At 39.6% G+C, this 20,957-nt stretch overlaps 1 protein-coding gene across 8 annotated transcripts in view; it reads left to right on the forward strand.

Annotated features, from left to right (window-relative positions):
- The window catches only part of Csnk1g1 (casein kinase 1 gamma 1), a 127,442-nt gene that overhangs the window by 84,776 nt on the left and 21,709 nt on the right, over window positions 1-20,957 (forward strand). For 7 of the 8 annotated variants that reach the window (XM_051197800.1, XM_051197797.1, XM_051197799.1 and 4 more), the window contains exons 5-10: window positions 5,372-5,523; window positions 7,846-8,080; window positions 12,273-12,358; window positions 14,849-14,933; window positions 15,204-15,352; window positions 16,922-17,029. In XM_051197800.1, the coding sequence (XP_051053757.1) occupies window positions 5,372-5,523; window positions 7,846-8,080; window positions 12,273-12,358; window positions 14,849-14,933; window positions 15,204-15,352; window positions 16,922-17,029 (815 nt within the window). Of the gene's footprint in view, window positions 1-1,200; window positions 1,266-5,371; window positions 5,524-7,845; window positions 8,081-12,272; window positions 12,359-14,848; window positions 14,934-15,203; window positions 15,353-16,921; window positions 17,030-20,957 lie in introns of all 8 variants that reach the window. The other variant, XM_051197804.1, reaches the window with a different exon arrangement.

The raw sequence follows: 20,957 nt of genomic DNA on the forward strand, positions 1-20,957 counted from the left end.
TGAGTGAGTGAGTGAGTTTGTTTGTTTGTTTTTGAGACAAATCTGTAACCCATACTGGCCTCAAACAGCAGTTCTGCAGATTGAAATTTTAATATATGCTAGTTTTATATTTGAATTTTATCATAAATAGAATTTGCTTTACAGTTAGACAATATAGCTTGTTTTGTTTTTTTTTAGAGAATTGGCCAGGCTGTGGTGGCACACTGCTTTAATCCCAACACTTAAGGAACAGAGGCAGGCAAGATCTCTGTGCTTTTGAGACCAGCCTGATCTACAAAGTGAATTCCAGGGCAGCGAGTGCTTTTACATGGAGAAACCCTAGCTTGATAAACAAAACTAAACAAACAAAAACAGATTTGGAGGCTAATTTTTAGGTAGTAACATGAGCAGCTTATCAAAAATTTCAGGTGCTTCTATTTCAGTTCTCAACCTATGTACATTTAAAATATCTCTGCTTAGAGTAGTTACTGCTCATAATGCATTACGGGACCTTTTTAGGTGGAAGCCAGCATCTTGGACATCTTGGATAGTAAATAAGCAATTAATGTTGGTATGGTAGGTTTAACCCAAATTAAATTTATGATACAGTGATAATTAACTGTGGTGTTATAATCTTTCTTCCTGTGCTGTACAACTTGGTATATGTGTGAAACACATGGCTTGCAGGGTTTGTAAGAAAATGCTTTTGCTAAAAGTAAATGCTATTTCTGGAAAAATACTCAGGGTGATGTGACATATAATCTTTCACTTTGAGTTTGTTGAGGATTTAACCTGTGATTAAACTATGCTTATGCCTTTGGCTGATTTATGAATGCATTATTTCCAGAGTAGATAAAAGATTATAAAACTAGCCTGATGTAGTTTTAAACCTGACACACCAGTCCTCAAAAGACAAAAATAGGAGAATTTTTTCAAGTTTAAGGCCAGCCTGGACCAGAGTGACAGTGAACCCCTGCACCCTCAGAGAGAGACAGATTTTAAAACTACCTTAGTTTGTGATAGGTTGTAATAAAAAAAAAAAAAAAAAAAATCCAGTGCATATTTGCTTTGCTCAGCTTTCCTGTCCCATTTCTCTCATAATTATTTACTGAAAGTGCCTTGTTTACCTTGTATATAGCTTATATTGCAGTTATACTACCTTACTCCAGGCTTTATTAAAGAATTCCACAACATAATGTTAATTTAAATTTCATTGAGCAGTGAATTGGAGATGGCTGTACAGAAGAGTAAAAGATTCAGGATCTTCACTTGCATTCAACCAAGGGGTGGGTAAAACATTATTGTATGGTAATCTCTAACCAGAGAGTGGTGGGGGGTCTGTTGCTATTCTGTAGGTAGCCATGCAGAATACACAGGCACAGAATAGCACTTATACAGGCAACTCTTTGTACAAACAGTTCTATTAAATTACAACTACATCTCCTGAAGAAAATTTCCTGCTTGGTAGTCCCATTTCTTGTAATAACCTAAGAAACTTGGCATAGAAAGCTGGCTTCACCCCCAGGAAGCCTTTTAAATAATCTTAAAATTATTTCCTTTAAAAGGTATTTTATCCAAGCTGGGTATGGTTACTCACACATACAGTGCCAGCAGTCAGGAGGTTAAGGCAGGAAGATAGCAAATAAGTTCAGTTGTTCCAATCTGAAAGAACTGTGTAGAAACTGGTTTGTTTGTGTTTTCTGAATCCTAGTAATGTATAAGTCATAAAACAAAGCAATGCCCTTTGTTTCTCCCCTCCAGGTGCAGCTTCTAGTTGGGGCTGCTCATCACTTAAGAGTATTGTTTGCTTCTGATCCACTCCTGGAAATTCTAATTCAGAAGGTGTGAAGCAAAATCACTTCGTCTGCTTTTTGCTTTAAGTTTTAGAGATGTTTCAGGTGAACATTTTTCTAGTTGTGTGCCACTGATCGCTTACATTTTAATTACTAGTCCACATAGAATCTAAGTTTAGTTCATACTGATTTTTGGCCTTACAAAGATGAACCTAGAAGGTAGCTAGAAGAAAATTATAGTCATAACTTAGATTTAAAGAGGAACTAGCTCAAATTCTTCGGCATTGCAAAGATGAAAAAGCCAATATACAGAGGGAGACAATGGAATTTGCTAGAAATAGTAGCAGATGGAAATACTAGATAAAAAACTCTTGACTTGAACTCTTTCTGCAGTAGTATCTGGAAACTAGTACCTCCCTAGAAATGCTGTAAAGCTACTCAGTGATCTGGATATGGTCACCAAAAACCCAGAGTTCACTAATGCTTCTGAAGTTTTACATCAGCACACATGAACTCCTCATTCTTTTAAGCTTCTAGGCAGAATTTATTATTGACATTATTGTTAGAAAGTATAGGCATTACCCAAAAGTTTTTTGTTGAGTTTTTAGTAAATACAGAAAGTTGTGACAGGGGAATACCTAAGTTTGCTATTGAAGGTTGTTGAGAACAAGCAATTTATTAGTCTCAGTTTTAGTTAAAAATGTAGACCTGACTAGGAGCCTATGTTTAAAAAGAGGATTGTGTGCCTAGACTTGGAATTCATTTATATAAAGGAACAATGTATTAAGTATAATTAGCTTTGGGGTTTTTTTTTTTTTTTAAATAGTTCTGTAGTTCAGTTAGATTAAGAAAAAAATCTAGAACAGCTCTAGAGATGTAGTTAGTGATAGAACACTTACCTAAGATTCAAACCTCAGCATCTCAATTAAAAAAAAAATAAAGGTGGGGGTGTGTGTAGATGGAAGGAAAGTCCATCTTAGGTGTGATTATTGCACAGACATCATATATCAGGCTCTTTTGGTTGTTACATCTATTCCTGTTGCTCTATTATATCCTGAAGGTACTTTGATTCTCCTTGTCTTCTGGAGTTCCATAAGGTGTTTCATCCACTTGAATCAGCTCTCTTCAAAGAGCTTTTCTATATGGAGCCAATCTACCCAAAATTTTCTGTTTCTATCTCATTGACCATTCCTATAATCAGTTGTAACTGTGCAGGTTGCCTTTTGCAGTGATCAGAAGTTCTGGGGACTGGAGAGATAGCTCAGTCATTAAATTTAAGACCCCCCCCCCCACCCAGTACCCATGTGAAAAGCCAGGCACAGTGGTACACACTTGTATTCTGAGTGCTGGGGCTAACTCTAGCATACACATCAAGGTTTACACACACACATGCATATATAACTGTGTTGCACACACATAAATACACACATACCAAAGAAAATTCTTTTAGTAAATAGGGAGAAAGAAGCAATGAATGTTGGCCAGACAACTAACAGTCCCTGCTACAATTAGCTCTGAGAAATGTAATACTAATGTTAGGAAAATAAACTTTCAGGGACTTTTTAAAAAGAAAACTGTTAAATTGAGCATAAATTTAAAATATACCCAAACTCTATCATGTGTTTGATAGATCTAAAAGCAATTAACCTCTTGGGTAGACTTTCTCAGCAAGACTCCTTGGAAACAACACTTTGTATGTTTTAAAATCTTGAAAAAAAAAATGACTTCAGAACAATGGGGGGGGGGAAGACATCCTACTTTAAATCCTGTTTCTGTTTGGAGACAGAATAAAAGTAACCCCAGAATTAACAGGAACAAGAGTCCCTTATTAGATGATGTATACTAGACATGAACATATTAAAATACTTAAGTCATTTAGGGTCTAAGAGGAAAAAGATAGATTAATACAGAATGTGAAGTAGCTAAATATGCATTGTGGCAATGAATCACAGTAACTCCAGATATATGAGGCCTTCCCTGGGGGAAAGGATAGTTAAATGTACATTGATTCTGCCTATATTTCATCTATTTAAATAAAAAAAGAATGATGGCTGGAGAGACAGCTTAGCCATAAAGAGCTCTTTCTGCTTTTCCAGAAGACCAGAATTCAGTTCCCAGCACCCACACCTTATAACCACCTGTTAGTCCAGCTCCATTGGATCTGATGGCCCCTTCTAGCCTCCATAGTCACCTGTACACACATGGTACACCTACACATAAATAGGTTGTGAGCCTAGCCTTTAATGTTGAGCCATCTCTCTAGCCCCCAAAATAATTCTTTTAAAAAATAAAAAGATGGAGCCAGGCACGGTGGTACACGCCTTTATCCCAGGCTTGGGAGACAGAGGCAAGCATTCCTCTGTAAGTTTAAGGCCAGCCTGGTCTACATAGTAAGTTTCAGGACAGCTAGGACTGTTACACAGAGAAACTCTGTCTCAAAAAAAAAAAAAAAATAAGTAAATAAAAATAAATGGATGCTGGGCATGGTGGTGCATACCTATAGTCCCAGCACTCAGGAAACAATCAGGAGGACAACCTGGTCTACAGAGCATTCGAGTTCCAGGACAACCAGGGCTACACAGAGAAACCCTGTCTCAACACTACCACCTGCCAATAAATAAATAAAAGATGGATAAAATTGTAATGTCTTGAAAAACTTGGGAGAGGGAAGCAGTAACATCATACTTAATAGTAGACTAGTATATACATGTGTGGGATTGAAATGTTGCTGCTAGATGAGATAATTTTTTAATGCAGCTTTCTTAGTATCTGCTGTTCTCATGTGGTATCATTTTATAAACATTTCCTGAATACCTTGGTTTTTGTTTTTGTTTTTGTTTTTTTTTTAATTTACTGTAAAGAGGAATGCATTCACAAGTTGCTATTTAGGTGAGAAAATCCTGATTTTTAGCTTCATGTATCTATGAATTTCAAATTTGGAAAACTGCAGCTTTTGAGATTTTAGTTTCTCCTTTTCCTTTCTTAATTACTTAAAGTGTCTCCTGACTCCTAGCTGAGAGAAAACAAAGCCCTACAGAGATTCTGTGTGAAAAGAAAGCCAGTTGTGCTGGCCCAGGGCCAGGCTGTGCACCTCTTTGACCTAGCCTCTTCAATCTGAATTCCTCAGGGGGCAGTGATTGCAAACAACTCCCTTTGGCTTTAGCAGTAAGCATGGAGTGCTGTTGAAACCAGCTAATGTAACAAGGTCTGTTAGCCTGTGGATTTGAGCTCAGTGAGGCTTCCTTTGAGCCTTTTATCATACTGCACTTTCAGGCATCCCTTGGGAAGACTAGTTTACACTCTGAACCAATAATGGATCAGGGACCATTTTCTTTTGTATAGTAGTGGAAATGCCTTTGGCACTCTGGTATTAAATAACTGCTTATTTGAACATATTGTACAGTGACTTAGCCTTTTCCACCCAGTAATGGTTCCCACTGAAGCTATTATACTCACTTTAACTTTTACAGGAGGGACTATGAAAGGAAATTGAAATCTCACAGATTATGCTTTATATTATATTCATTGCTTATGCAGTTGTCTTATGTTTTGGTTTTTATATCTCCCACTCTGTACCCCATTTCCCCCTTTGCTTTCAGGTGAAGGCCTCCCACAGGTATATTACTTTGGACCATGTGGGAAGTACAATGCCATGGTACTGGAGCTCCTGGGCCCTAGCTTGGAGGACTTATTTGACCTCTGTGACCGAACATTTACTTTGAAGACGGTGTTAATGATAGCTATCCAGTTGGTGAGTTGATATGCTATTCCAGAAGATGCATAGACCCCTTGCCCACATCCTTGTGGCCTTTTGGTAATGTATTAGCTGTAGTGACATCTGAATTAGTTTTTACAGACTTAATGGCAGTCTAGATAAATCTAGCAGACTTTTGACATGAACTATTGCAACTGCTGCTTTAGCTGGTTCCTATGTATAATTTGGCCACAAAGATTCTTGGCCAGTATGTAATATGACAAACAACTAAGACAAATTCTTGGTCACACAACTTAGAGGGTTACAAACGGGTTAACTGAGAGAAGTCACAATGTATCTACAGTTTGTTCTATTTTAAGAATTTGCACCTTGAAGCAGAATCTTTTCTGTAACTGAAGTAGAGGAATATAATTTACATTAGGAAGAAAAAGGACGAATAGGTGGAATGCACATTCAAGTAATTGCTTCAGCATTTTATTTATAGGTCTTAGGCACATAGCTGTAAGGTTTTGTCATGCCCTCCTTCTCTCACTGTTGAAAACTAGAAAAGATTGAAGGTACTACCCCCAGCGCTAACCTTTATTCAAAATCATGTGACTGAGAGCTTTAATTCTCTGGCATATTATATACTTTGGGGCTGGCCAAGAAGCTTTGCAGCTAAATTGCATACTAGTTCCAGCTTAAGCAGTTAGAACAATCTCTTTGAGAAGTTTTTTAGACCCTCAAGGGAAGAATTCAAACGTTGGGTGTTTTTTGTTTTTATTTTGTTTTGTTTTGTTGAGATGTTCTCACCAGCTTAGACTGGCTTTGAACTTTAGATCGTCTTGCTTCAGCCTCCTGAGTGCTAAGGTGGGTGTGTACCACCACTCCAGCCTTCAGGTACATCTTATTTTGAAGTAGTAGTGGTCTCACCATCATCCATAGCAATTTGGAAACACTTGAAAATTGACCAAAATCTAAATATTTTAAGCCTCCCTTTTATACTATGTAGAAATGCTTTGTAGATAGAATTATTTAATGAAATTTGAGACAGTTACAGTTACTTATTTCAAGCTGTGGTCACTATAGCATAAAGACTGTATGTCCTCCTTATTTCTGTAATACCAAGATTTGAATTACAGAGTCCTGAGCAGCTGAAGACACATAGTGTGGGCAGGAGGTGAAGTGGCAGCTGTACGTGTCTCAGAGTGCACGTTGGAAGTTACAATATATAAAGTAAAATATTATCATTTTATTTTCAATTGTACTGTCTCATTTTTCCTCCTAATCTTGATAGTTCTTACATATTTGTGACAAAAAGTACTAGGGATGGGGTATGCTACAGTTATCAGTTAAGAGCGGCTACTGCTCTTGCAGAAAACCTAAATTTGGTTTGCAGCACCCACATCAGACAATTAACACTGCCTGCAACTCCAGTTCCAAGGAATCTGACAGCTTCTGAGCACATGCACACAACTGATACATGTAAACTCCGGAAGGCACACATACATATGAATAAATAAAATAGCAAAACAAACCTTCAGGTGTAGTTTTGGTTTGTAAGTCAATAAAGTGGGAAGTAAATAAGAGATGGTTTTGTTATTGTTGTGTTATTTTTTTTGGAGACAGGGTCTTACTATATAGCCCTGGCTGGCCTGGGCTATATAAAGCAGACTGGCCTTGAATTCATAGAAATCCGTCTTGGATTAAAGGCATAGAGCAACATACCCAGACAAGAGATGAGTTTTGGTTTTTTTTGTTTGTTTGTTTGTTTTTGTTTTTTGTTTTTTGTTTTTTTTTTTTTTTTCTTTTCTTAGTTTCTGAAACCTTATGCTGAGTCAGGGACAATGTCATATATACAGTGCCAGCTACTTAAGAACCTAGGTAAGAAGATTAAGTTCAATAGCTCAAGGCCTAACCTAGACAGTGTAGCGATACAGAAAACTAGGAGGAGGAAAAAAAATAAAACTGGAAAAAAAAAATATTTTGGGGCCAGTGAAATGACTCATCAGGTAAAGGTGCTTGCCACCAATCCTGACAACCTAAATTAGTTCCCAGGCCCACATGGTAGAAAGAACTGACTTCTGCAAGTTATACTTCGACCACCACACCATGCCAATGAATGGATGAATGGATGGATGGACAGACAGACAGACAAGCATAATTTTAAGAAACATTTTGAGTCAGGTATAATGGCATGTGCCTTTGATCTCAGCCTTAGGAAGCAGAGACAGGCAGAGCTCTGTGAGTTCTGGGTCAGCCAGAGCTATATAATGAGAACCTGTCTCAAAAGAGAGTGAGGAGAAACATTTTGGGTCTCCCCCCACCCCCAACATGCTTATTTCAAGGTATTTCCGTTATGTTTTTTCTTTCTTTTAGCTTTCTCGAATGGAGTATGTACACTCAAAGAATCTCATTTACCGAGATGTCAAACCAGAGAACTTCTTGATTGGCCGACAAGGCAATAAGAAAGAGCATGTAATACACATAATAGATTTTGGACTGGCCAAGGAATACATTGATCCTGAAACCAAAAAACACATACCTTACAGAGAGCACAAAAGCCTAACTGGAACTGCACGATACATGTCTATCAACACGCATCTGGGCAAAGGTGTGTTTAGAGGGGCAGGCCATGTGAACTACTTTCTTTTCCAATAGCTATTTTTGTGCATTACATTGTGCGCTACAACTTGTACCATTTGTTGTATCACAAGGTAAGTGACTTTTTTGTATTTAAAAGATTGAAATGGTAAGTTAGTGATGTTCCCAAATACAAGTCTTAATTCATTCAACTGTGTTTTCTAATGCTTCATTCCTCAGTAGTTTAAGAACATGAGTTGTTGCAACAATATAATAGTAATTGAATAGGTTTAATAATGTGACTTGTATTTACACATGTATGACAGGACAAAAGGAGAATATCAGGCTTGTGCCTATGTTAGTGACCAGGTTTCACTAAAGTATGAATTAAGGAGCTGAAGAGATAGCTCAGCAGTTAAGAGCACTGGCTGCTCTTACAGAGTCCCAGAGTTCAGTTCCCAGCACCCATCTGGCAACTCACAAACATCTGCTACTCCAATTGTAGGGGACCTGATCTCTCTGGCACCAGGAACACAAAGTGGTACACAGATGTACTATTCAGGCAAAATGTGACATTTAGCCAAATTCCATGTGGTAGTTATCTTTATTATTCTTCAAGGAATGTTTTGAACATCTCCCCTGTGTGATAAGTATTTCGTCATCTTTTTTGAGACAGGGTAACTCACAGATATCTCCTGCCTCTGCCTCCCCAGTGCTGGGATTAAAGGCATCACCAACACCCAGCAATATTTCATCATCTTGATGTGCTGCCGTTGCCATTAAATTATCTCCAGAATGGGATTTCATGAGGTTCAAGTTTTCTTCAGGTCAACTCTAACATGATGTAACACTTTTGTTGTTGTTGTTGTTGTTGTTCTCTCCGTTTTGTAAAAAAAAAGTTTTCTCTGTGTGTGTGTGTGTGTGTGTGTGTGTGTGTGTGTGTGTGTGTGTGTGTGTGTGTGTTGGTTTGTTGGCTTGATACAGGGTTTCTTTGTGTAGCCTTGCCTGTCCTGGGACTCAGTTGTTGACCTGACTTGTCTCAAACTCAGAGATCTGCCTGCCTCTACCTGTAGACGGACTTTTCTTTCCCACCGGCCAGTTCCCAAATAACCCACATGGAAACTGAATACTAATTATAAATGCTTGGTCAGGCTTGTTATTAGCTAACTCTTATATTTTAAATTAATATATATTTCTTATCTGTACTTTGCCATGTGGCTTGATACCTTTTCTCAGTTTGGCATGCCCATATTGCTTCTCTCTGCCTTCTTGAAATTCCACCCAGCATTATCATTTTGGCTCTCCCACCTAACCTTATCTTTTCCAGGTACTGGCCAGTCAGCTTCTTTATTAAACCAATTTCAGTGATACATAGTCACACAGTGTAAAGGAATAGTCCACATCTGCCTCCCAAAGTTTTGGAATAAATTGCATGTACCACCATGACTGGAAAGAACTCTTATAATTGAGTGTGGTAATGCACATCTTTAATCTTAGCACTATAGAAGCAAAGTCAGAGGGCAGATGCAGAGTTCAGGACCAGCCTCATCTGCAAAGCGAGTTCCAGGCCAGCTAGAGCTATATAGTGAAACTCTGTCTCAAGCAAAACTCACAAACTGGTGAATTTTTTAATATCAAGAGGTTTCTTGTAACATACAGGAGGCAGATACAAAAATGGAAGCAGATGGAATTCTGTGAGTTCAAGGCCAGCCTAGTTAGTCTATAAAGCAAGTTCCAGGACAGCCAGGCCTGTTACACAGAGAAACCTTGTCTTGACCTTTCCAACAAAAAAAGTTGGAAAGGTGTGACACTGTGTGAGAAACTCCCCCAGTGTGTTTTCCCTTTCTGCTCTGTTCACCTTACATACTCTGTTTTTGTTATTTCTTATGTTCTGTTAACAAATGTTTGACTACTTGTTTTCAATCATAAGCATTATTTTATTGCAAATTCCAGGAAACCCACATAAACAAAACTGTCTGGAGATCTTGATGTTTTATTGCATTCATTTAAGGAGGTTTCCCCCCTACCCACTTTATTTTAATACTAAAGATTTTGACTCTAGGCACAGAATTATGCCCCAGTCATAGGTGTCTTCTTTTTCTATTGGGAACTGCCTTTTCAAAACCCTTCTTGTCAGGCTCAGTGGCACATTCCTGCAATCTCAGTACTTTATAAGCAAGAGGTAAGAGGTTCATCAAAAGTTCACGGCTTGGGTGAGCTTCATAGTAAGTGCCAGGCCAGCCTGGGGTATCAAGTAAGACATCTTTCTCAAAAACAAAACAAAACAAAATTCAAGTACTATTTACAAAGTTGCCTTTTCCAGAAGGGGGTAGTTGAAGAAGATGACCTGGAAGGTGTTGGGGATAGAAAGAGTGTTTTGGAAGGCAAATATGAAGTAGTAGCAAAGTACAATGGTATGTACATGTGAAAGAGATACAATAAGTTTTTGAGTTGAAATATCTTCATGTACCCTGTAGAATACTATTCATTCTTTGTTAAAATATTTCTTTATTCAATAATGTGTGTGTGTGTGTGTGTGTGTGTGTGTGTGTGTGTGTGTTTGTGTGCGCGTGCGTGTGCGTGTGTGTAAAGTCTGTCCTTATTGGGGTAGGACAGATAGCTGAGAAGTTAAGAGCAGTAATTGCTCTTCTCGAGGACCTGAGTTCAATTCTCAGCAACCACTTGGTGTCTCGGAACCATCTATAATGAGATCTGGTTTCCTCTTCGGCCATGGAATTTTGACCCAGTTTACAGAATCACTACTCATTCATTTTTATGCAAGTTTCACATAATTTGACGCAGCAGTTATGCATGTTGTGCTGTACTTTTGGATTTTACATTCTGCTCAAAAAATCAGAATCAAGTTGAAAGCAGTACTTAGCAATGTGTTGTGATGCATTCCTATAATTCCAGGAGGTAACAGGACCGTGAATTTTAGATTTTAGGCTGGCCTGTCTTAAAAAGTGAAGCAAATTGAAGGTAGTCTCTTAGTTCTCCTGTGTAATCCTCCCTTCTCCTTTTTGAGTCAGGGTCTTATGTAGCTCAAGCTGACCTTGAACTCACAGAGATCATCTGCCTCTTGAGTAGTAGGACTAGATGTGTGCACCACCAACCTCTTTTGGTGAAACTCTAAACTCAGCTAGAACAAAAAAGTAAACACATAATTTTAGCACTTGAGAAGTGGAGGCAGGTGGATCATCCTGAGCTATATAAGATTTGAGGCCACCTTGTGCCACATGAAACCCTAGCTCTGCAAAACAAAGACAATAAGTAAGATGTCTGATGAGTCATAACTAGTAAATTCAAAGTAGATGCATTTACTAGTATGCAGTTAGCATTAAAAGAATATGTTTTCTCATATGAAGCCACACATTTCTGCAAACTTTTCTGCAGTTAGCAATTTATCTTCCCATTTCAAAGGAGAGCAAAAGCTAGCAACTTGTTTTAGGAATGTTCTAAGGATGACACCTTGTTTTATGTATTCATAGACAATACCTTAGTAGTAAACTTGCTGAGTTTTTAAGGTGGTATGGGGTACATGGAGCAAGTGTGAACCAAGAAGCGATTGTTTTCTGCTGACTCAATACTGAACTGTTGTTTTTGTGATGAATTAAAATTGCTAAACAATGAATAGTGGGGCCGTGGTGGCATACACCTTTAATCCCAGCACTTGGAAGGCACAGAGGCAGGTATATCTCTCTCTGAATTCAAGGCCAGCCTGGTGTACAGAATGACAGCCAGGGCTACACAGAGAAAACTTGTCTAAACATGTGTGCTAGGCAGTCTGTAGTTTGTATCTTTGCAGGCCTAGCCAGTGGGGACTGTTTGAAAGTAGCTTCAACTGCTTGGTCTGCTACTCACTTTCCCTTATGGTAATCGAAGGTTAACTGCAGCTCATATGCTACAAGTCCTGATTCGTTTATGTATTATCTCACTTCAGATAGGTGGTAACAGTGTTCAGTAAGGAGTGGTTTGCCCACCGTCTAGCATTGGGCCTTGGTCTTAATTTACAATCTGCTCTTCATTTGCTATTTACTTGTTAGCAACAAAGGAAGGCCACCCACTGTTTTTCAGTTTTGATCTAAAATATTCCTGGCTTAGGCATATACAGATTAGTGAGCAGAGCCTTTCCAGAGCAGAAGGGCTTGGGGGGATTCCTTGATTTTAAAGCTCTTCTGCTGTAATAACTGCAAACATAATGTGTGATCTGTCTTCCCTCTTAGAGCAAAGCCGGAGAGATGATTTGGAAGCCCTAGGCCATATGTTCATGTACTTCCTTCGTGGCAGCCTGCCCTGGCAAGGACTCAAGGTATCCTTGAAAGTGCTTTGTCTCTGCTCAGTAGATAATGAAAGGGCTGCTAGCTAAAAAGCACCAAGGGGAAGGTTGGCTTCAGAGATGAGAGGCAGGGATTAGTGACATTAGTCACATTGTCAGTGTTCACCTGGGCTTTGGGAGCTCCAGTTTGTTCTCATTTGGCCTCCTCTCCTTCTTATCTCAACCCTGCCTCTTTGTGCTTGGATTTTCCATAACCCTTGCTCTCATCCCCCCCAGCCTTGGTGTTGCTGCTTTTCTCTGCATGCTGGTGTCCCCCCTCCACTATCATTATGTAGCAGGAGGAGTGTTTCCAGGGTATCAGGGAAAATCTAGAACAAATTGATGACAGCAGCTGTTACACATTTACCAAAAAAGCCAGGAGGGTTTTTTTCATCTCCTAAGGTGAACTGGAAAATCATTATTCATCCTACATAGGCAAAGGACTCACCTTAACTAAAATAGCAGAAAAAAAAATCAGATTTAACATTGCTGTGCAAATACATTATTGAATAAGTAACTTTTCAAATAATAGCCATGTCTTGCAAACATATAGTTTTAGTCACTTTCTTTAGGTAAATGGTATATAGTGCCTGTGAGTAAACTATTATTAACATAATTAATATAGTTATAAACATAATTACTCTGTGGCCGTTACTAGGAAACTGAAGCTTCTTTTTCTTCTTTTCCTCTCCCCTCCCCCTTTTCTCTGTGTATCCCTGGCTGTCCTGGCACTAGCTCTGTAGACCAGTCTGTCTCAAACTCACAAAGATCCGCCTGCCTCCACCTTCTGCGTGCTGGGATTAAAGGCATGGGCTGATACCACCTGGCAAAAACTTAACCTTCTAACTCTTCCCAAGGCTCTTTACATAGTTAGATATAATGTATATCTTCAGTTGTAATTTATTTCAACATATTAGCATGGAAAGAATCTTAATCTGTCATTTGAGTTATTCCTATACCTCCTTCCTCTGAGTAGGTAAAATAATTCATTTTCCTATGCTTTCTAGGACATTCTTTCTGATTGGACACAGGGCCTTGAACATGCTAGGCTAGTGTATTTTTTTTTTTTCTCTAAGTTTTAGCCAGAGCTCCATTTTCTAAAAAAAAAAAAAAAGTTCTTAAATTTCTCTCCTGATACCTCTCATCCATTATCATCCAGTCATGTATGTCTTCTCATTGATAGTGACTTGTTGGAAATAGCTACACATCCTGCTTGCTGATTATGTAGCCAAACAGTCCATTAGTATACAATCTTGTTACATGCTTGGAACTCTTGTGGACCGTGCAGCCCCATCTTAGTGGTAGTACTGGATTTAGAATCTCTCCACTTTACTTTTGCTTTCTGTTACTTAAATCTGGGTGAAGTAGGCTGGCTAGAGCCTAATGAAGAGTCCAAGGTCCAGAAACTTCCTGTATGCAGTCCTGAGTATGCCATTCTTGGACTGCTTTGACCCTCTGACACACACTTCTTTGTTAGCAATACCTATTCTGCAGGTGACTTTTATTATGTCTGGAAAGGTTTTGTTTGTCACTAAGCTATATCCTCAACCCTAGAAAACCTTCTTGCCCTTTTGTTCTTTGCAGCTTGACAATATGTATGTATATGTAGTTTTTTTTCTCCTTTGAAATAGGAAAATAAATTACTAACTACAGAAAAGTTCACGAAAGTGTGTGACTTTATCTGAGAAAACATATTCTTTGGATATCAACTAATAGAAACTGGAACTGGGGTATGGAGAGATGGCTCAGCAGTTAAAGAGCATTGGCTGTTCTCCCAAAGGTCCTGAGTTCTTTCCCATGAATCACATGGTGGCTCACAACCATCCATAGTGAGACTGATGCCCTCTTCTGACATAAAGTTGTACATGCAGGTAGAGCACTCACATACATACATACATACATACATACATATATATATATATATACATACATACATACATACATACATACATACACACACACACACACACACACACACACACACACACACACACTTTAAAAAACCTGGAACTGATCATAGAGGGAGAAGGCTGAGTCACTATTAGATCTAAGTGGCCATGGGAGTTTTCTAATAGAAGCTGCCACAATCTGTAAAATAAAATACTTCTGCATAACGTTTTGTTATGTCCTTCTCATGTGAGATTACTATACATATTTTCAAGTGAAACTTTCAAGAACTCAGCAGAGGTTTGTGTACATTCTTATTTGCTAAAGAGAAAAAAAAAATTAAGATCCATTAACAGTTTCTACTAGTTTGAATGGAAATAACTATTGTGGTGACTAGAGAGATGCCTCAGTGATTTAAGAGCATGTACTGCTTGCTCCTGTAGGCAACCCAAGTTCATTTCCTAGCACCCACATCAGTTAGCTCACAGCCACCTGTAACTCCAGCTGCACGGGAATGGTGGAATATGGGCATATATCCCACATATAGATACACACATACATACATAATTGAGAGTTTTCTTTCTTTACTTTCTACAGGCTGATACATTAAAAGAGAGATATCAAAAAATTGGTGATACCAAAAGGAATACTCCCATCGAAGCTCTCTGTGAGAACTTCCCAGGTAGGATGCTGAAAGGATAATACAGCCAGTGTGACTGACACTTTGAAGTAGGTAATGTCACAGTATCTATAAATACTAATAGGTGTTGGTCAGATAATTTATATTTCTTTTTATTATTTTTCAGCCCAAGGAAAGTATCACTTTTATTTGGTCCATAAAGAAAACATTAGTGTCAAGTAATCTGTACAGATATCTCCTGTGTAGCCCAGAGCTTAACCTCTGGGGAGGCATTCAGCTAACAAGCATGGCTTTTTACCTTTTTCTTAACAGAGGAGATGGCAACCTACCTTCGATATGTCAGGCGACTAGACTTCTTTGAAAAACCTGATTATGAGTATTTACGAACCCTCTTCACAGATCTGTTTGAACGGAAAGGCTACACTTTTGACTATGCCTATGATTGGGTTGGAAGGCCTATTGTAAGTATCCTTTTTTTTTTTTTTTTTTTTAACTGAATGTTGGTGATCCATGCCTTTAATCCCAGCACATGGGAGGCCGAGACAGGTGGATCTCAGTGAGTCCAAGTCCAGCCTGGTCTTCAGAGTGAGTTCCAGAGCAGTCTAGGCTATTATACAGGAAAAACCTTGTCTCGAAAAGCAAAACAACAATAAAATTCTCAGACTATTACTGCCCCATCTTTTTACTTGCAGTCCTTCTGCTTACATCTTAGAGGGGAAATTGCTTGATTACCAACCTTTACCAACTAACACTGTAGGTTGCTGTCATTAGACAAATGAGTTAAATGTTTTTTGGATTATGACTTGTGGGGATAAAGAGATGGTTCATCAGGTAAGAGCATGTACTGTTCTTACAGAGAACCCAAGGTCAGTTACCAGGGTCTACATGGTGCCTGACAACCATCTGTATCTCCAGTTCAAAGGGATCCAGTGCCCTGCCTTCTTCTGCTCTGGGCACCAGGCACACATGTGATGTTCACATACATATTTAAGAAAGCACACACATAAAATAAAACAAATCCTCAAAAATTATAATATATCCTGAGATACTATAATCTAAGCCAGTTTTTCACACATTTCTTTTGACTGATTTACAATTTAATTTTTTCTGTGCTATAGAGGAACTTGAGTTCTGTAGGAGTAGAATCCAACACCTTAGGAATCTTGCATTTACTAGTTCTGGCCAGAGTCCACAGCATCAGAGACTGTGCTATCAGATAATACTGCTAAACAGTTCTACTTTCTAGGGTAGCCTGTTCTCCAATAGATTGTTGAAGACCAGACTGCCTTCCCTTCTGCAAATGACCAACTGTGGGAAAACAAGATGATTTAAAAGAAGGTGGGGAGGGGTTCATGGGGCATGATTGGAAAGATGGCTTAGCAGTTAAGAGCACTGGCTACTCTGCCAGATGACCTGGGTTCAATTCCCAGCACCCACAGGACAGCTCACAACTCTCTATAGTAACTCCAGTTCCAGGGACTCCAGCACTCTCTTCTGGCCTCCTTGGGCACTGCAAGCATGTGGTGCACAGACATATATGCAAGCTAAACACCCATACACATAAAAATAAATTTAATTTTTTTTTTTAAAGAAAAGAAAAAGAGCCAGGTGGTGATGGCACATGCCTTTAATCCCAGCACTTGGGAGGCAGAGGAGGCAATTTATGTGAGTTTGAAGCCAGCCTGGTCTATAGAGCGAGTGCCAAGATGGGCTCCAAAGCTACATAGAGAAACCCTGTCTTGAAAAATATCAAAGAAAACGAAGAGAAAAAGATTGACTCCTACTCTATAAGAATTACATGCTGCTGCCCTTTACAGAGCTATTATACTTGTTTTCCCCATTTGGCCTTTTTAGGTGATGTTTTTTGAGATGGGGGGTCTTATGTGTAGCTTTAACTGTCCTGGAACTATGTAGACCAAGGTGGTCTCAGACTCACAGCGATTGATCTGACTCCACTTCTCAGTTGCTGGGATTGAAGGAATGCACCACCACTCCAGGTTACCCACTTGACATTTATTTAATTTTTCTAGCCCACTCCAGTAGGATCAGTTCATGTAGATTCTGGTGCATCTGCAATAACTCGAGAAAGCCACACCCACCGAGATCGGCCATCACAACAACAGCCTATTCGAAATCAGGTATGTGTTAGGTTTTAGATCTTAATCATTCCTCTTCTTTATAACTACTGATAAAACCCAGATTCTCCCTCTTCTCTGTTAGTGTTTATGTAGAGTTAAGAAAAACAGCTGGTTTAGTATGACATTGAAACAACTGTCAGAGCATATGTAAATGCATTGAGATGAGGTATATAGGCTAAAGAATCAGAGTCTGACCACCAGCTATGGTGTCACAGGCCTTTAATCGCAGCACTAGGTGGAAGTAGACAGATCTCTGTGAGTTTGAGGCTAGCTTGGTCTATATAGGGAGCTCCAGGCCATCCAGGGCTTGATAATGAAACTGTGTCTCCAAAAAAAAAAGAAGAAAGAATATGGGCCTGAGGGAGTAGTCTGGTTTCAGGAGACCCGACCGATGGCTGTGAGTTCGGATCTAAGGTCCAAAGGACTACTGGACATGCAGGTATAACACATGGTGTGCTTAGGCTTCTCTGCAGGTGACTCTGGAACTTATGCCAGTTGTACTCTTTGTTTGCTGATAAGGTCAGTGTGATTTGGCTTTTCAGCTGACCTAGTATACACTGGAATCTGCACAGTTACAATCATATCCAGGTTCATTTGAAAGTTGTGTAAGATGCCTTAAAGATATAGTTTAGGGGTTGAGTGTTTGCCTGACACATACAGGGCCATAGGTTCAGGATCTGGCACAGCCATTAAAAAAAGATTCATCTATGTTTAGAGCTCAGTGGGATGGGGCATGTCTTTTAATCCCTGTTCTCTTAAGTTGGAAACAGTGAGATTGCTACAAGTAGAGGCTAGTAATATTGTTATCTCAGAAAGCCAAAAATGTAAGTAGATAAATAAATCTTCACAATTTCCTTTCTAGGGAGGGGAAAGTGAACAAAATCAATGAGATGCAATAGTACAAAATATTAACAGAAGTAATATTGGAAATAGAATTCTGAGTGATATTTTTCTAAAACATTTTCTAATGAAATTCCAGTCTTTATAGGGCCAGGTGTTGGTGGCACACACCTTTAATCCCAGCACTTGGCAGGCAGAGGTTGGCGGATCTCTGTGAGTTTGAGGCCAGCCTGGTCTACAGAGTGTGTTCCAGGACAGCCTCCAAAGCTACTCAGAGAAGCCCTGTCTTGAAAAAAAGAAGAAGAATGTACAGGGCCAGGCAGTGGTGGCACCCGCCTTTAGTCCCAGCACTCAGGAGGCAGAGGCAGGTGGATTGTGAGTTAGAAGCCAGCCTGGTCTACAGATTGAGTTCCAGGATAGCCAGGACTGTTACACAGAGTAACCCTGTCTTAAAAAAAAGAAAAAGAATGTGTAGGAAAAGAAAGGGATAAAAGTGAAACCATAATCATGTCTCTGCCCTTTTTGGGGGTTGGGGTGGGTTTCAAGACAGGATAGACCTAGTCTCATTACTCTTCCCACTTTCATGTTATGTAGGGTCTGTGCTACAGATTGGCATATCGGCACTTGCTGCCACGCCCAATGACCTCAGTCAGTGCCCAGGGCTCACATGGTGGAAGGAAAGAGGGATAAGTAGGGAGCTCTTATTTCCAAGGATCTGGCAAATAGATAGGCCATGAAACTAGGTAACTATAATACAAGGCAGAATAGTTAAGCATTATAAAGTATTACCACTTGGAATTGGTTTTTGTTTTTGTTTGAAACAAGGTCTCTGTAGACCAGACTGGCCTCAACACAAAGGTATCTGCTGATTGATGGGATTAAAGGCATGGGCCACCATGCCCAGTCTCATTTGGAATTCAAAGGATATATTTCTAGTCAGAACATGGCAAATTATTTCACGGGGAGGAAAAAAAAAATGCTGCATTTGAAATGCTCTTGAAAGAAGTAGAGATGGACAAGCAGAAAATTTTCCAAGCAGAAAAATTATGAGCAACAACAATTGCATATCTAATAAAGGAGTCCTAGCAGTCAAGGCTAGGAAAATAGGAAGCTCCCCAAATGCTAGGCTGGAGAATGGCTGGTCCTTAACTTTAGTAGGTACTTGGACTAAAAGGCAGAAGACTGATAATGAGGAAATCTGCTTTAAACTTTTTTTTTTTAACTTGTGTGGGGGAAAAAGAAAATATGAGACCCTGAGTTCAGTTGCTGAACTTTATTTTGATCCAGAGCTATTGTTGGTGACATGAGCTTACAGTGCCAGTGCATGGAAGGTAGGGACAGGAGGATCCCTGATACTCACTGACCTGTCAGCCTCTTGATCCCAATGAGATTTAGAAAAGCAAGGTGGCTGACTCCTGAGGAACATGACTTCAAGGTTGTCCTCTAGCCTCCACATGTACATATATGTGTACATGCACTTGCACTCACATAAACGTATACCTCTAAACATAAACATTTTAGTACTGATCCATACCTCTGAATCAGTCATAGAGCACTTGCTCAGCCTGCACAGGAGCTTCGGTTCAATCATCCGTACACATGTGAGTGTAAATGACGTACACATGTGAGTGTAAATGAATGTACAGTTCAGCTTTCTCTCTCTCTCTCTCTCTCTCTCTCTCTCTCTCTCTCTCTCTCTCTCTCTCTCTCTGTCTGTCTGTCTTAGGTGGTAGCGTTCTGAACATGGTTTCTCTGTGTATCCCTGATTGTCCTGGAACTCTTCTATAGATCAGGCTGGCCTCCAACTCAATATCAGTCTGCCTCCCAACTGCTGGGATTAAAGACATCTGTCACCACCACCTGGCTCTTTTGTTTTAAATTATGTTTTTGTTTTTTATTTTTATTTTTTGTTTTTGTTTGTTTGTTTGGATCAAACCAAGGACCTTACACAAACAAGCCCAGGCAGTGGTGGTGCAGGCCTTTAATTCCTGCACTCAGGAGTCAGAGGCAGATGGTTCTCTGTGAGTTACAGGCCTGCCTGATCTACAGAATGAGTTCCAGGACAGGCTCCAAAGCTACAGAGAAACCTTGTCTTGGAGGAAAACAAAAAACAAATGCAAAAACAACTTTTGTGGAATGAGGTGATAGCTCAGTCAGTAAAGTGCTTGCCTTGTAGGCGTGAGAACTTGAGTGGTATTGGTGAACGTATGGGAAAAAAGCTGGCTGGGGTCTGAAGAGTGAACTCAGCAGTTAGGAGCTCAACAGGATGATGGGTTTCATCCCTCTCCATTTCCCCCTCTCACTTGCATTAATCTCTCCTTCCTGACTAGTCTCTCTTCTACTTTGATACCATTTGTGAGCTCCCTGGTGTTAGTGCTAGGGACTGAACCCTGGGGTTCTCTGGAAGAGCCAGAAAGTGCTCTTAACTGCCGAGCTGTCCCTCCAGCTTCCGTCTTCTTTTGATTTTGGTGGCCATTGAGTTTAATTAGGGTTACTTATAAGGGAATGGACAATTTACTAGTAGCTATAGGGCTGAAGAAACTGTCCTCTAACAACTATTAACTGCTTATATATCCTCAAATAAGGGCAGGTCTTTGAGAAACACTCCTCTTTTTATCTTACTTTTTATTTTTTCCTATTCTGAGACAGGGTTTCTCTGTGTTGAAGCTCTGGCTGTCCTGGGACTCACTCTGTAGACCAGGCCAGCCTCAAACTCACAGAGATCCGCCTGCCTCTGTCTCCTAAGTGTTGGGATTAGATTAAAGGTGTGTGCCACCACTGCCTGACACTTTCTTTTTTCTTTCTTTCTTTTTTTTTTTTTTTTTTTTAATTATGTGCATGAGTGTTTCTTGTTAGCATGTATGCCTTTGTGCCTTGTGCATTCCTGGTGCCCATAGAGGTTAAGATAAGGTCATTGGATCCCCTGGAACTGGAGTTACAAACAATTGTGAGCCACCATATGGGTGCCGGGAACTGATCTCTGGTACTCTGCAAGAGCAGCATGTACTCTGACTGCTGAGCTATCTCTCCAGTCTCCTTTAATCCTTTAAATCTTGAAAAGATGGGCTCTGTTGTGGCACACCTGAAG

This window comes from Phodopus roborovskii, unplaced genomic scaffold (genome assembly GCF_943737965.1).
Source record: "Phodopus roborovskii unplaced genomic scaffold, PHOROB, whole genome shotgun sequence".
Lineage (NCBI taxonomy): Eukaryota > Metazoa > Chordata > Mammalia > Rodentia > Cricetidae > Phodopus > Phodopus roborovskii.